The sequence below is a fragment of the Pinus tabuliformis genome, chromosome 7, assembly GCF_031772625.1.
Source record: "Pinus tabuliformis cultivar Carrire ecotype Pingquan chromosome 7, CPIR1, whole genome shotgun sequence".
Taxonomy (NCBI): Eukaryota; Viridiplantae; Streptophyta; class Pinopsida; order Pinales; family Pinaceae; genus Pinus; species Pinus tabuliformis.
Window position 1 is genome coordinate 480,601,669 of NC_142293.1, and position 17,074 is coordinate 480,618,742.

The 17,074-nt window shown below is 36.4% G+C and overlaps 1 protein-coding gene and 1 pseudogene across 2 annotated transcripts in view; both read right to left on the reverse strand.

Moving 5' to 3' along the window:
• Positions 1-3,941, reverse strand: part of LOC149248086 (gamma carbonic anhydrase 1, mitochondrial-like) — a 118,709-nt gene extending 114,768 nt beyond the window's left edge. The window contains exon 1 of the mRNA XM_089458335.1: positions 3,592-3,941. Coding sequence (XP_089314461.1) covers positions 3,592-3,706 — 115 coding nt within the window. The 5' untranslated portion in view covers positions 3,707-3,941. The remainder of the gene's footprint in view (positions 1-3,591) is intronic.
• Positions 3,942-6,198: 2,257 nt separating this feature from the next.
• On the reverse strand, positions 6,199-6,762 carry LOC149248087 (aspartyl protease APCB1 pseudogene; annotated as a pseudogene). Its single transcript, XR_016264232.1, has 2 exons — positions 6,476-6,762; positions 6,199-6,293 (listed from the first exon to the last, which is right to left on the reverse strand). The product of XR_016264232.1 is annotated as an aspartyl protease APCB1 pseudogene (transcript).
• Between the last annotated feature and the right edge of the window lie 10,312 nt (positions 6,763-17,074).

The following is a 17,074-nucleotide window of genomic DNA, read 5'->3' on the forward strand; positions in this document are numbered from 1 at the left end:
GCAAACCCCGCTCTAGAGAATAGAATGATTGATCATCTGGTGTACTCTCCAAGTGACCCTCAAGCCTCCTTTTATACTTTTCCTGTTGACGATTCAACGGTCGAGATTAAGTCCCTGATTAAGTCCCTAATCAAAGGCTAAGATTAGATCCGGCTTGATCCATGTCTTTTGGACCACTCTAACACAGATTCATATTAATACTCATTAATATTTTATTTTCCCTAAGTTTAAACTTAGGGACTCCATTAAAAATATTAATTATTTTAATATCTCTTGATCTGTTTAGAATTTGCCCAAACCTTTTCTGGGTATTGGAGATCTCATGTGCCCCAACCTCTCCACCAAATTTTGTGGCTAAAGCACATCCGATGCTATCCCAAATCAACAAGTTGTGCTTCTCAAAGCCATCGGAATAATGACTCCAAAGAAATACTCTCGGGCTTCCCACTTGACTCCTCTCTCCTTTATCTCCCCTACCTCTCCATTTCTTCACGCTAACCTCTTTCTCTCACTATCCCAATCTTGCTTTCACTTTCCTCTTTGCCTACCCCTCTTCTACGTCAGTTCATCATTCCCTTCTCCTTGTTCCCATGTTCCTTCTGCTCCCCTGCTTCCCTTAGCATGGATCCCACTGAGTTGTTTCCCAATTCCCAGTAATGCCCGCATTGCAAATCCCACAAAGTTGTATTGGAACAGATTTGATCCATGCACAATCAGTGGAGGGACAGATGCAAAACCAAAATGGGGTACCTGTATTACCAGTGTAATGAACACAGGAAAACTATTGAGCAGCTCAACAATAGATGCACACATCTTGAAAATGCACTCAATGCTCTGCAAGAAATGGTATCTAAAAAACCAGGAGAAAACTCCGACAGAATGGACTGCGACAGCAAGAATCAGCAGACCAAGGAGAAGTCAGTTAATAAAGAAAAAGAGGAAAGTCAGCTCCATGAATCACCAGGACACCCTCTGCACAACGACAGAAAGCAATCCTTGTCTCAGCAATATACTCTCTTTCAATTTTAGATATGCTCTGTAAATGTAATTTGCTTCTACAGCAGTTTGTAAGAATCTTTAAGTTAAATGCAGTAGGTAAATTAGGAATATTTGAAGCAAATGTAAAAGCTGGAAAAGAAGGATCAGAATTTTTTGCCTCTCCTTCTTCCTTGATTGTTTCAACCTTCATGTACTTGGGAGTTCTTCTCCCTCTTATTTTGGAATGAATATAATATACCCGATCTTGTTATATATATATATATATATATATATATATATATATATGTTCATAACATGTAGACTCAAATCCTGGTGGGCGGGCTCTAGTAGAAACCACATCAAGATAGAGTGAAAGTCTTGGCAAGCATGACAACCCATGAGCACAAAGAAAAATTAAGCAGCTATGTTTGTAGTCTACGCCCAAGTGTTGCCAATAAACAGGGGGAAGATGGGAATGACAAATAGTTTAAAAAAAAAAAATACAAACAAATGATCAGTTAAGAAAAAAAGATACAAATGAACGATAATATTGTAAATTAAAGTCATCAAAGGTGGCTTGTAAAAGCAGGTAGCAAATATACCCCCACCAAAATTCACGTCCCACCAATGACATCCTCGTGCTTGTTGATGCAAACCAGCACACAAGAGAGCAGTTAGAACTTGGGGCCATGTGAAAGTCCTGGGCTTCTTTGGTGGGATAGATGGCTTCTAAACCAAAGTTGACTGAATTGAATGGTGCTAGTGGTTCCCCGATAATGCTATAGATAGGGACACTAGGCTCATCCTACTAAGAGAAAGCAAGTTCCCAAAACATGGCAAGATAGGATGTGGTCTATGATTTCACTACAAGGTGGAGGACTTGCAGCAATGATGACCGAGAATCAAATCCTAGCAGGTTTACTACCCATGATAAGGCAACCAGCCTAAGACCTTTAAGGTGTAGGTCCTACTCATGCCACAATGCTGGTTACAAAATAATGTGGAGGTGCTAACCCAGACATGCAGAAACAACTAGTCCTATTCAAGATAGCTTTGCTGCCTTGGACACCCTCTAAGGGATGAGACCCTTACAAGGAAATAGGGCCCCACCTTCCCACAATCAGAGGATAAGCGGGCAGATAAGGAACGGCCAGCAAAGTTAGTGGAAAAAGAAATGCCCAGAGCCTGAGGAAAATCCAAGAAAAGTCAATCAGGAGAAGAAGAAGCTCAACAAATACGAACAGTGTCATTCTTGCTTGGTAGAACTGAATGGTGCTGTACGAGCAACATCCAACTGCCAGGTGAATATCACATAAATAAAGGAAGTGAAAGCAAAACCAGCAATTCTGACAGAGAAAATGACCCCATCGCAATTCATATATTATCTGGAATGAATCCCTTCCAACCCAGAAGCAGAATCTAGAAGGCAGACTGAACATGTTCTTCACACGAGGAAGAGAAAATCAAAAAAAAGGATATTAGGGAGGAAGAAGCTGAAAGAAGAATTCCCAGTCCATGCTGAGTCTGTCCTTCTTTGACAATGAAATTGATATGAAATAACTTCAAAACTACTCTTGAAAGTTGAAATGTATGTATTGTGTATCTTGCTATGTAATCAATTCTTAAGACAATATTCTTGTAGTCCTAGCAGAGAAAGAAAGCCCGCTACTAAACAAATCAGGCTGTTTTGTGAGAATCCTGATGAGGGTGTATTACAAATCATCCTGAAGCTAGAAGTTCGAAGCCCTCTTGAATCTCGCATTACAACAATACGGATAAACCGTGCTACTTTTTTGGCTCAATATAAACTAGTTATTACTGCTAAAATAACATGGAGATGCTAATAAAGATGGTTCCAATGCTTGTTTTTATGCCGAAAGAACCAGTTGCCAGAATAGATACTCCTCGGTGGTGACCTCGTAATGAAGGTTAACATGATTGCAGGGCAGTTCTTGGAAGGAGTTCAGTACCATCTATTGGAAAAAAAAAATCAGGGGCTTAACGAGCTGATAGTAACGATAGTTCACGCGAGACATGCTCCATCAGTTAAATTGCTGACTTGACCTGGGGATAAGACAGGCTTAACCCAACTGGAAACATGCAACCATGTTAGTGCGGCCAGTCTTCTAATACAACCATGTTAAAGCAGTAAGGTGTTAATGAAGCCGTTTGAAAACAGTTAAGTACCCTCTCTGAATTCAAAGGGTTTTCGCATTAATATTAATGATGATATAGCAAAATGCCGTCAAAATCTGCAAAATTAAAATTATTTTTTTAATAAGGGGAAAATTGATTGGATACCTACAGCCAAATTGTGAGTTCCCCACATTAACTAAAAAGACAAAAAGAGAAGTTTACAATGATCCAAAGAAAACAATAATATATGGACAATGCAGTCAAGGTGTCCAGTTCCTGGAACATACTAATTAGATCCTATACGAAGTTAGATATTATCACAAATAAACAGAAAACCTAAACGATTTTTCGGAGAGAAAAGAGCTTAGGTACCATAGATGCAGACTTTAAATGCCAATTGATATCTGTCACACAACAAAATATACAGATTCAAAAAACAAAAATAAATGACCCATAAAAGAAGACGGGTGTACATACATTGCTCTTGAAATCCATAATTGCCCTGAAGACGGCAACCCAAACGATCAAGAGCTTGACCCGTCTCTCGAATCCAAAACCCAACAGTATAAACGACCTTTCTCACTGAACCCATCTGTCTCGGCGTTCAATATTTCGATTTCTGACCCAATATATGTGGGTTTTAAAGGTGTTGAATTGGAGAAAAATGCAGAGGTTTACCACTCTGCCCACAAACCGCTAAATGCCATTACTCCCGAGCAGCCAAAAGACAAAACTCTCGACCGATCTTGTGAGGGCTATTGAGATCCGGGTTTGATCGCATTGAAGTTACCAGGGTTTTAAACGTAACAATAGTTCATAAATAATAGTGTGAGCGCAGCGACATTTAATGGATCGTCTTTAGTTTCATATATATATTTATTAAATTTTTTGGAATAAGATACGTACACTTCTATAGATTATTATTTTTATTTTATTGATAAGTATTATATCTATTTTTATTGCGTAAGGCGTTCTTTCTGAAAAAGACATCCCTAAAATGTGACGTGTGCGATCCTGAGCTATTGATTCTGTGTGTTAGACGATTGGGGTGTTTTCTACCGTTGGTTTAATCTGTTTTTTTTCATGGAAAAATGTTTTTTTTCCCACCGGCTAGAAGACAGAGAGGGAGGATCTGGCTATGGGCCATGAAAGGCCAGGCCTCCTGGCGATGAGACTCTTCGCAGTGACTGAACCGACGAAACGTGTCTTTCTTCCCTGGTTTCGTGTCTTTCTTCCCTTCATGAAGGCCGCGTAGCCCGCGTAGCCTTGTGCTATTATATCAATATTTGTACTCTTCTGCTTCACACATGGGATTTTTGCTCAGAGGCGATTGGGGTGTTTTCTGCCGTTGGTTTAATCTATTTTTTTTCATGGAAAAATGTTTTTTTCCCACCGGCTGGAAGACAGAGAGGGAGGATCTAGCTATGGGCCATGAAAGGCCAGGCCTCCTGGCAATGAGACTCTTCGCAGTGACTGAACCGACGAGACGTATCTTTCTTCCCTGGTTTCGTGTCTTTCTTCCCTGCATGAGGGCCGCGTAGCCCGCGTAGCCTTGTGCTGTTATATCAATATTTGTACTCGTCTGCTTCACACATGGGATTTCTGCACAGAGGTCTTCTGGTTGGAAAACTCTTAGCGGTCAGTGTTTCTTGCCCTTCTTTCTGTTATGGTTTCTAATTTATGTTAGCCCTTCTTTATGTTATGGTTTCTGATTTATGTTAGGTAACTGGATTTAATATATGCGAATGTGTGTGCATAATGTTTTTTACCCGATCTGCATTGGATTTTATATTTTTGAAAAAGATGCAATTGCTATCCTTTCAAGGAGTAAATGCGAACCCATCATCAAATTAAACAGTCGTTTCCCTGCCCATACCTACTTTGTAGTTCTGTAGCAATCTCCTGATGCTCATATTACAGATAGAAGGCAATAAAATTTTCATCTTTCGGGTTTCCTGAAATAGCTGCAGTTTTCCATCGTTAATCCCATTTTATGAACCCTATTTTTAAGATTTGGTGCAATAAGTTTAAATCAATGTTGCACAAGACTGGGTGTGAGTATTGGGTATTGGGTATGGTATGATTAAGGATGAAACATTTTGAATTACAAGTAGGGGTAGTGGTTATGGTAATTTTCCTTTGTAGTGAAGAGTGCTGCCCTTGAAGCAAATTTTAAGAGTTGTTTGTTCTTTTCAGCTTTTAGGTTGCTTGGGTAGCCTTCCAGGTTTTTAATGCTATATATTTCTTGTGGAGGAGATTATTTGCTCTTCATAGGCTGTTAAATGTGATTCGAGTCTTCTTTTTGTGTGATTCAATTCTATTTTTTGTTTCTATATTCTTTTACTGGAGAAGACTATTTACTATTAATGGGCTGTAATGCAATTTGCCTTTCTTAAGTGTACTTTTCAGCGCTTTAACAAGTAATTAATTGTACAAAGATAGTTTCTTTACCTTCTTTTCACATACATTACAAAATATATTTTGATTGCAACTCAAAAGTTTTAGGTTTTACATTTCTGATTACTTGTTTTGTGGTTGTTGAGGTTTACAATCTGTCAATCTGACAAGGAAAGAAAAGATTCAAGTTAGGAAATATAATCGATATCTCTAATATCTAAATGATTTGTGGTGTCATGATTGTTCGTGTGAACCAAAGATTATATTAAACATCATCAAATATGAGTACAATGATATCATCTAAGCAACCTCACCAATCTCTTCCATTTTAGTTTATTTAGGAAGTAAAGACAAGAGAGGGAATAATTTTCTCTGTATTCAACTCCAAAACATGGGCATTACTAGCAGTGTTTTGATCAGAGGGAATAGCAGGGCACCAAAAAGAGGAAGTGGTGATGTAGTACTAAGGATAAATTATGAAAGATTCCCTAAATGCAAGTTCATAAAAAATGTAGATGCAACTACTCCCTTATTTGACAAATAAAAATGCAATCAATGGTGTACTTGGGAAGAGTCAGTTACTAGCTCTCATCTTGCCATATATCTTACATGTACAAATTCATAAGAAAAATAATAAAAACTGCACTAAATCCTATAGAATAAGAATCAAAGGTAAAAGAAGAAGGTTCAAAACTTGGGAGGATTTTGGCAGTCTGAGCGAGCCCATCCAATCTGGTTTTTCTCATTGTCATAAACAACAAGGTGCTCTTGCAAAGAGATATCTGCAAAATGCAACACACTTTTGTTACTTTATCTTAATGCAATCACCAACATGTAGATTAAGAACATGCCTTAATTGCTCTAGATACAAGCCCACCCAAGGTCATTCATGACATGCTTGTAGAAAAATCAGACTGACAAACACACAAACAAAAAGCAGCAAAACAATATGTTGTTTCATTACCTCCAAGAATATTCGTGTCCACATTACCGATTGCAGTACCATTCAAGATTCCCGAGCAGACGTTACCTTTTTCCTGTGCATTGAAACTCATTCAGCAGTAATCTTTTTTTATCATAGCAATCATTAAGCTTAATGAATAAATAGCTTCTTCAACCTATTTTTCCCTCGCCAACAGAGTGGTAGGAATGAGTGTGATGAATCTTGCTCCAACTGATTCCTAGCTAGGTTTTCTTTAACCTGTCAGCATTGCATTATTAGAAACAAACAAATTCCTTATAGTACAAGGGAAGGGTAATTTGTGATACTTACAACTGAAAGGAAAGCACTATGAGCTTGATTTGTGAAGTATGTGTAGGAGCTACCACTATCAAATATTATTCTTCCTAGTCTTTTTCCATCTCCATCTTTGTCAAGGGGTTTGTTCCCAAACATCATCTGTGCAGCCCCCACATCATAGTGTTTTCTGTAAAACAAGAGAACAGTATGATAATAGAAGTTCACAGATTATTTTAAATAACAAATTAAATCAAGAAAGTTTATTTTAAAGGGATCCCAAGTTCATTCTTAAAGCAGAAGACATGGGAGTTGTTTCTAACTAGAGGCCTATGATGCAACTCAGTGTCCCTAATACCTATGAATTATGGGCCAAGTCTAAAATGCAAGATGCTATTATAAGTAAATAGCAAACTGGCTTTAGGATGGGAAGATACTTGTCAGAGAATATAGTTAACTCGTAGGAAATTCTGGACTGAGCTTCAAGAAAAGATATGAAGGTCTCTGTTTATCTTCAGGGTGAGGAGTTGAGGAAACAGGTCGGTGTTGCTGCATACATAGAGTGCAGCTCAAAGACTCAACAGGTATACCATCTGATATGTGCCATGTTCATATTTGCCTTATGCCATGAAGTGTTGTCATCTAATTTCTGTTTATCTTCTCCAGTTTAATACTCTTAAATAGTGGTTGCTTGGTAGCTTCAAAACGTGTGCATTTTGTGCAAAGAAGTGACCTTTTCCTCAGTAAAAGATGCTTAAAGTGTTCCCAAAACTGGCTTCTTTTGGATGGATAATGTAAGTGTATCATCACCACTATAATAATAATACAAAACAACAGAAATCCCCTTTTTAACATGGAAAAATTATATTAATGTACAGAAATTACCAAAGTAAATTCATAGGACTTCCAAATCCATCCAGAATAACTAACATAAAGCAATTATCTATATCATGTTTACCTTTTGCTTGCTATTGCCCTCTCAATCAGATAGTACGATAATCTTGAACAGTTAACTTATTACTTCTCACTGAAAGAATTTCATCAGCATGTGATGTTTGTAAAATTGGTGAATTCTCTGATGACATCTCACAGTTCAAGCATTTTACAAAAGCAGATTGAAAACATTCTAACCTCTGCTGCTTGCTCTGCATTTTTGAAAACATTCCAACCTCTGCTGCCTGCTCTGCATTTTATGAGACATATATCTAACTTGTCAGGCTGATTCAGTGGTGAATTTTATTCACAATGCAGATCTTCGTGAAGATAAGCGTTATTTGGCCGACAATCTGGGTACTACACCAATAACAACTGCACATGTATGTTTGTTTCATTTTGCTTACTCTCGATATTAGATTGTTAGGTTGTTAATAATAAGGGCAATTCCAGTTTAGGTGAAGTTGCTTAGATGTTCCCATGTTTGGGATTTTAGCTTGCACAACTTTTGAATTTAGATGATGGACATGCTTAATAAAACTCCATTTACACCCTACATGCTCCACGAAAAGATATGAAGGTCTCTGTTTATCTTTAGGGTGAGGAGTTGAGGAAACAGGTCGTTGCTGCTGCATACATAGAGTGCAGCTCAAAGACTCAACAGGTATACCATCTGATATGTGCCATGTTCATATTTGCCTTATGCCATGAAGTGTTGCCATCTAATTTCTGTTTATCTTCTCCAGTTTAATACTCTTAAATAGTGGTTGCCTGGTAGCTTCAAAACGTGTGCATTTTGTGCAAAGAAGTGACCTTTTTCTCTGTTTATCACCTGTAGATATGAAATGGAAGTATGATTGTTCTTAGAAGTACTAAAGATCATAACCTTAGTCTTGTTAATGTTTAGAATGATAAGTCTATGTTTGGTATTGAAGATCATAACCTTAGTCTTGTTAGGGTTCACTGTCATAATCTATTTTTGGTATTGAAGATTGTAACCTTAGTCTTGTTAAGGTTCAATGTGATAAGTCTATGTTTGAGATCGAGGATCATAACCCTCGTCTTTTTCAGGTTCACTGCCATTAGTCTATGTTTGCAAAAAGTTACAGACAACATCCAAGGTCCAACTGCCTCTGAAGGCCTTGAGAAGATATTTGGTTCTTTATGTGGGAATTGTGCTTTCAATACTATCACCTTATTTCTATCCACAAAAGTTAGAAATTTATGCAGTGATCTGTGCTATATTAGATGTATTCAGACATGGAAACTCCTTTTCTTTTTTAAATAAAACACTTCCTTTGATTATTAGCATACAAATGTGTACAAGGAAAGCTATACAAAAGCAATGGGCTGCATTAAACAACCACCACGACCTAAAGGTCTAAAAGACATGTCACATCTCTGTCTCTCCCTCTCTATTTTAGTAATTTGTGTGTCTTCTAAAATCAAACAAAATCTCACCATTGAAAGGATAGGTGTTAATACATGTAAGTTTATGAAAGAACAATTCGATAGGCTGAATCATGCTTGAATAGGAGAAGTTGGAAGACTGTAAGATTACGCAAATATGGAGAACATCATTAAGAAAGCCTCCTCCATGGGAAATAAGTTTAGTAAAAAGAAAAGTAAGGATTTGTAATTTTCACAAGTCGGAATGATGATTAAATGCAAATGGGCATGCAACAAAATTTAATAGGTAAACCTCCAGTAACAATTCTTGTTATATTTCTCTCTAGTACAATTTCTAAATTTAATGATATCATGTTTGTGACTAAAGAACATCAGCAAGGTTGCTAGTACTCAGAAACAGGCTTTGCTTTTATCTTTGATGAGTCAAAATTTTCTTGGGCAAAATTTGGCAAAAGAAATTGTAAGATGGAGGCAAGCTGTTCAGCGCCTTTATGAGAACAGGGCACAGCTGAATTCGATATCTATGCACCTTGGAGAAAGTGTTAGGTAATTTTTTCTTTACTACTCGTTCTCAGATCATCTTGCATGCAGTTTAATCTCTGTTCTATTATTGAATTTGCAGTTGTTTCTCACTACCTTTATCTGACAATAGCCATTTTTTACTATATAGCAAGCAGTTGCAAGCTAAATATGATATTATGAAAACCCTGTTCAGAAAACAAAAATTCCTGATGGCCTGGGTTCCACATCATATACAAGTGTGTTCCATTTGGGTTTTGGTCCTGATGGCTTGTCTATATTTGTGGTATCCGTTTCACTTTCCACTACATATGTAAAAAAAAGCTATGCAAAACAAATGCCAGGAGATTAGAAAATACTAACTCAATAGTTTGGATTCTGTTACTATAAAGATGCCAGTACAAAATGAGTGGCTTATCAGCATTACAAATTATCAGTCACTCCACAAACTGATATATTATCAAACAGATGTTCACCTTCAGAACAGCGTAATTTAACAGCAGTTTACATTTTCCAATTAGAAATTTCTTCACCGTGGTCAGCCCGCCCTCCAGCAAAGTGTAAAAAAATCCAGTTAAAGATGAAAATTATGAAAACCCTGTTCAGAAAACAAAAATTCCTGATGCCATGGGTTCCACATCATATACAAGTGTGTTCCATTTGGGTTTTGGTCCTGATGGCCTGTCTATATTTGTGGTATCCGTTTCACTTTCCACTACCACATTACTTTTTTCTGGTGGGATTTTACATTTCTTTGGCTGTTTTTGAAAATGAATTCTTCCTTATCGAAACATCTGGTTCTTCTCGCTGCATATATTCAAGATCTTCCAAGCAATGCCCAATAAGCTTTTCTAGGTAATCTAAGGACTTCAAATGTTTTATGAGGAGTGATCTCATAACACTGTGTTCTTACTGCCATCAATTTACCTATGGTCTTGCAAATAATGTGATTGGCCACCCTTATAGGGATCTTATCATCTTTCTTGGTTTTAGAGGTGGTTTTCTGAATACCACTTCCCAACAGAGATTAGAGATGATGCTCATCTCTGCTTGTGTCTACTACTGCATCAAAATTTCTCTTGCCCATTGTTAATGTAGGTACCTGTAAGCCTTTATGAAAGAATGTATTGTTTTTGCATATATTTGTTCTATTGTGAATTTATGATCACCATGTTCATCTTCATTGGCATTTAGTAGGGGTTCAAGGAATCCATATACCATTTTCACGGAATGCTTGTCTTGAGCAAGACTTGGCCCCTTTACTTTTAACTTTTCTGTCCCTTGAGTTTCTATCACTTAGCTCAAGGCTTGTATCTTTTTGAGGCCTCTTCCTTGCTAGTTAATTGGTACCCCACATAGGTATATGCTGTAGCGATCTCGATTCTCTACTTCATCCCCTGTAGATATGAAATGGAAGTATGATTGTTCTTAGAAGTACTGAAGATCACCTGTAGATATGAAATGGAAGTATGATTGTTCTTAGAAGTACTGAAGATCATAACCTTAGTCTTGTTAATGTTTAGAATGATAAGTCTATGTTTGGTATTGAAGATCATAACCTTAGTCTTGTTAGGGTTCACTGTCATAATCTATTTTTGGTATTGAAGATTGTAACCTTAGTCTTGTTAAGGTTCAATGTGGTAAGTCTATGTTTGAGATCGAGGATCATAACCCTCGTCTTTTTCAGGTTCACTGCCATTAGTCTATGTTTGCAAAAAGTTACAGACAACATCCAAGGTCCAACTGCTTCTGAAGGCCTTGAGAAGATATTTGGTTCTTTATGTGGGAATTGTGCCTTCAATACTATCACCTTATTTCTATCCACCAAAGTTAGAAATTTATGCAGTGATCTGTGCTATATTAGATGTATTCAGACATGGAAACTCCTTTTCTTTTTTAAATAAAATACTTCCTTTGATTATTAGCATACAAATATGTACAAGGAAAGCTATACAAAAGCAATGGGCTGCATTAAACAACCACCACGACCTAAAGGCCTAAAAGACATGTCACATCTCTGTCTCTCCCTCTCTATTTTAGTAATTTGTGTGTCTTCTAAAATCAAACAAAATCTCACCATTGAAAGGATGGGTGTTAATACATGTAAGTTTATGAAAGAACAATTCGATAGGCTGAATCATGCTTGAATAGGAGAAGTTGGAAGATTGTAAGATTACGCAAATATGGAGAACATCATTAAGAAAGCCTCCTCCATGGGAAATAAGTTTAGTAAAAAGAAAAGTAAGGATTTGTAATTTTCACAAGTCGGAATGATGATTAAATGCAAATGGGCATGCAACAAAATTTAATAGGTAAACCTCCAGTAACAATTCTTGTTATATTTCTCTCTAGTACAATTTCTAAATTTAATGATATCATGTTTGTGACTAAAGAACATCAGCAAGGTTGCTAGTACTCAGAAACAGGCTTTGCTTTTATCTTTGATGAGTCAAAATTTTCTTGGGCAGAATTTGGCAAAAGATATTGTAAGATGGAGGCAAGCTGTTCAGCGCCTTTATGAGAACAGGGCACAGCTGAATTCGATATCTATGCACCTTGGAGAAAGTGTTAGGTATTTTTTTCTTTACTACTCGTTCTCGGATCATCTTGCATGCAGTTTAATCTCTGTTCTGTTATTGAATTTGCAGTTGTTTCTCACTACCTTTATCTGACAATAGCCATTTTTTACTATATATCAAGCAGTTGCAAGCTAAATATGATATTATGAAAACCCTGTTCAGAAAACAAAAAATCCTGATGGCCTGGGTTCCACATCATATACAAGTGTGTTCCATTTGGGTTTTGGTCCTGATGGCTTGTCTATATTTGTGGTATCCGTTTCACTTTCCACTACATATGTAAAAAAAAGCTATGCAAAACAAATGCCATGGAGATTAGAAAATACTAACTCAATAGTTTGGATTCTGTTACTATAAAGATGCAAGTACAAAATGAGTGGCTTATCAGCGTTACAAATTATCAGTCACTCCACAAACTGATATATTATCAAACAGATGTTCACCTTCAGAACAACGTAATTTAACAGCAGTTTACATTTTCCAATTAGAAATTTCTTCACCGTGGTCAGCCCACCCTCCAGCAAAGTGTAAAAAAATCCAGCCAAAGATGAAAATTATGAAAACCCTGTTCAGAAAACAAAAATTCCTAATGCCCTGGGTTCCACATCATATACAAGTGTGTTCCATTCGGGTTTTGATCCTGATGGCCTATCTATATTTGTGGTATCCGTTTCACTTTCCACTACCACATTACTTTTATCTGGTGGGATTTTACATTTCTTTGGCTGTTTTTGAAAATGAATTCTTCCTTATCGAAACATCTGGTTCTTCTCGTTGCATATATTCAAGATCTTCCAAGCAATGCCCAATAAGCTTTTCTAGGTAATCTAAGGACTTCAAATGTTTTATGAGGAGTGATCTCATAACACTGTGTTCTTACTGCCATCAATTTACCTATGGTCTTGCAAATAATGTGATTGGCCACCCTTATAGGGATCTTATCATATTTCTTGGTTTTAGAGGTGGTTTTCTGAATACCTCTTCACAACAGAGATTAGAGATGATGCTCATCTCTGCTTGTGTCTACTACTGCATCAAAATTTCTCTTGCCCATTGTTAATGTAGGTACCTGTAAGCCTTTATGAAAGAATGTATTGTTTTTGCATATATTTGTTCTATTGTGAATTTATGATCACCATGTTCATCTTCATTGGCATTTAGTAGGGGTTCAAGGAATCCATATACCATTTTCATGGAATGCTTGTCTTGAGCAAGACTTGTCCCCTTTACTTTTAACTTTTCTGTCCCTTGAGTTTCTATCACTTAGCTCAAGGCTTGTATCTTTTTGAGGCCTCTTCCTTGCCAGTGAATTGGAACCCCACATAGGTATATGCTGTAGCAATCTTGATTCTCTACTTCATCCCCTGTAGATATGAAATGGAAGTATGGTTGTTCTTAGAAGTACTGAAGATCATAACCTTAGTCTTGTTAATGTTTACAATGATAAGTCTATGTTTGGTATTGAAGATCATAACCTTAGTCTTGTTAGGGTTCACTGCCATAATCTATTTTTGGTATTGAAGATTGTAACCTTAGTCTTGTTAAGGTTCAATGTGATAAGTCTATGTTTGAGATCGAGGATCATAACCCTCGTCTTTTTCAGGTTCACCGCTATTAGTCTATGTTTGCAAAAAGTTACAGACAACATCCAAGGTCCAACTGCCTCTGAAGGCCTTGAGAAGATATTTGGTTCTTTATGTGGGAATTGTGCTTTCAATACTATCACCTTATTTCTATCCACCAAAGTTAGAAATTTATGCAGTGATCTGTGCTATATTAGATGTATTCAGACATGGAAACTCCTTTTCTTTTTTAAATAAAATACTTCCTTTGGTTATTAGCATACAAATATGTACAAGGAAAGCTATACAAAAGCAATGGGCTACATTAAACAACCACCACGACCTAAAGGCCTAAAAGACATGTCACATCTCTGTCTCTGCCTCTCTATTTTAGTATTTTGTGTGTCTTCTAAAATCAAACAAAATCTCACCATTGAAAGGATGGGTGTTAATACATGTAAGTTTATGAAAGAACAATTCGATAGGCTGAATCATGCTTGAATAGGAGAAGTTGGAAGACTGTAAGATTACACAAATATGGAGAACATCATTAAGAAAGCCTCCTCCATGGGAAATAAGTTTAATAAAAAGAAAAGTAAGGATTTGTAATTTTCACAAGTCGGAATGATGATTAATGCAAATGGGCATGCAACAAAATTTAATAAGTAAAGTTTTTCTTTCATGTTTTACAAACAATTGGGATAATGGATGGGGTGTCATCTAATTAGATATTAACAATAAGGAGTTAATCTTAAAGAGAGCCACACATCTTTTAAGTAAGAATTAACATTTGTTTGCCTCTCTAAATGAAGTGAGGTTTTGTAGTGAGCTACGGTAATTTGTCCTAGGTTTTCCCACATAGTCACGTTTTATACAGCAATTTTCTCGTAACACTTCACGAGGTAACAGCTTTAATATCAAACATCCACAGTCCACACATTATAAAATTTAATGAACAATACTGTCCAAACCAAACAGTTACAACCAGATAACTCAATATATATATATATATATATAACAGTTAAATAGTATACCACTGTCCTACCAAGCAATTATAGACTAATTGCAATTGCTGTCAAATAATTTAATCCAGTCTGGCACAGAATTACTAATTAAAGTCCCAAGTCTGGAGTTCAACAGAGAATTTTAGCATCTACAACAGAAATAAAAAACAGTCTGCGGTATGAACTCAGTGTTCTGGCTTGCTTCTAATATTCCGTTCTATCAGCTCACGGCAGGGTTAGGGTTTATTTGTAGTTTAGAACTCACGTGTTTTCCCAGCCTCTGGACAAGAGGTCTGTCTCTCCAATTCCAGGCATCGGGGTCCCCCTATTCTGCATTTATTATTATATAGCTCAGGAATCTTGCTTTTCATTTATCCAAGCTATTAAAACTCTTGATTGGCCCTAGATTGTATGCCTGTGGGCCAGAAAGCTGCATGAATTTGTACTATGTTTGTAATGTCAGTTGATGGTTGATTGAAATGCATAAATTAGAAGTATATTCGCTTAGCCTGATAAGGATTTTTAGAAGAATAAAGTAGAACTGTGTTCTCATTAATCTTTTTCATAGCTACTTCAGATTTTTTAAAAGCATAATCCTTCGTTTAGTATCATGATAAGAAGCTGAAGTTAGAGACTGATAAGCTCTGGATTTTTTTCACCTTTGCTCAAGTATTTCTACAGCAACTTAGATTTGTACATTGATTTATCATGATTCAGTGGCTTGCTTCTATCCCAAATGTTACATTGGAATGTCATGATGTCATCCTTGATTGGCTGGAGAATTGGCATTGCCAAAGCACATTCAGTGGACACCACATCGAGCTGGGATATGTCCGAGGGTAATGTCGGTTGATGGTTGATTGAAATGCATAAATTAGAAGTATTTTTTCTTAGCCTGATAAGGATTTGTAGAAGAATAAAGTAGAACTGTGTTCTCATTAATATTTTTCATAGCTACTTCAGATTTTTTAAAAGCATAATCCTTCATTTAGTATCATGATAAGAAGCTGAAGTTAGAGACTGATAAGCTCTGGATTTTTTTCACCTTTGCTGAAGTATGCAGAGGTCTGCTAATGTGTTTTTGATGCTCTTTTAGTTGTATTGACATTGCTATTTCTTGGAATCTTGTACATAGTCATCACACCTCATATCCACATGGATATGTTGAATTTAGGGTCTTCTTAGGGATTTTGGACTCAAACTTGGGTTTGTTTCCCTACAGAGGCTCTATTGCCATTATCCCATACTCCCTTTTTTTCTTTTTATTGTATAGTATATTGATTCTTATCTATTCTTTGATTACTGTTTAGATTGTATGCTTAATAGTAAGTGGGTATTATGGTATACATTTTTATTTGCTAGGACACCCACATTAGCTTAGGATTTTATAACATAAGAAAACCTTTAAATTCCTGCAAAACCTTCCTCTTGAGGATTAGATTGTGTGGATTATATTGGGTTTTTTTTCCCGCAGAGACTATTAATTTCCATAGCAGTGTACAGATTATGTTGGTTACTCACACAACAATGTTATATACAGATACTTTGCCTTGGCCTACTCTGTTTTGTCTCTCGGCGATTCAACTTTCAGCTTTCAAGGACATTTCTGGACATTTCTGTATTACTTCATCTCCGATAACAGCCTTAATCTCCTTTCTGAGTTTTTGTTTAATTTCTATTTCATCCATGGACCATGATAGAAAATCCTCTGCCATCAATTGTACATTAGCCACATAGCAGATATAGAGTCTTATAAATTTGATTCAAAATTATTTCCCAATTGAATTGATTCAGTTATATATATGCTTTCTTGATAATTTAAACTTTATTCCTTTGTTTTAAACTAATGCAAAGTGGTGCCATCGTGACTATCTTGTTTCTGGTGAACAGACTCTAGAAATCTTAGATACCAACTTTAATAGCTTTGCTCATGTCTATCAGAATTCTGGAATAGTCATATCCCTGTATTGATATTATATTCCACTTGGCATTTTTTTTGTCATCCACACATTAAGAAAGCGGAAAACAAATACATGCATGTGCATTTGCATTTAGAATGCATGCGGAAATTGATTTATGACTTAGTGTGTGCTCTCTGCTCTATGTTGAAACAATTTCACTTCTCTTTCCTTAGTAGCTAGGATTTTCACTGCAAAAAGAAAGTAAACGACTGTTTATCATCTTAGATTGCATATTTAGGAATTGTATATGTACATCACGCGATCAACCTTAAAGGAAAACTTCTTAAGAAAGATCAACTGTAAAATAAATTTCAATAAACATAAAAACGCTTTGGAACCTAACGCACAACATTTAGAA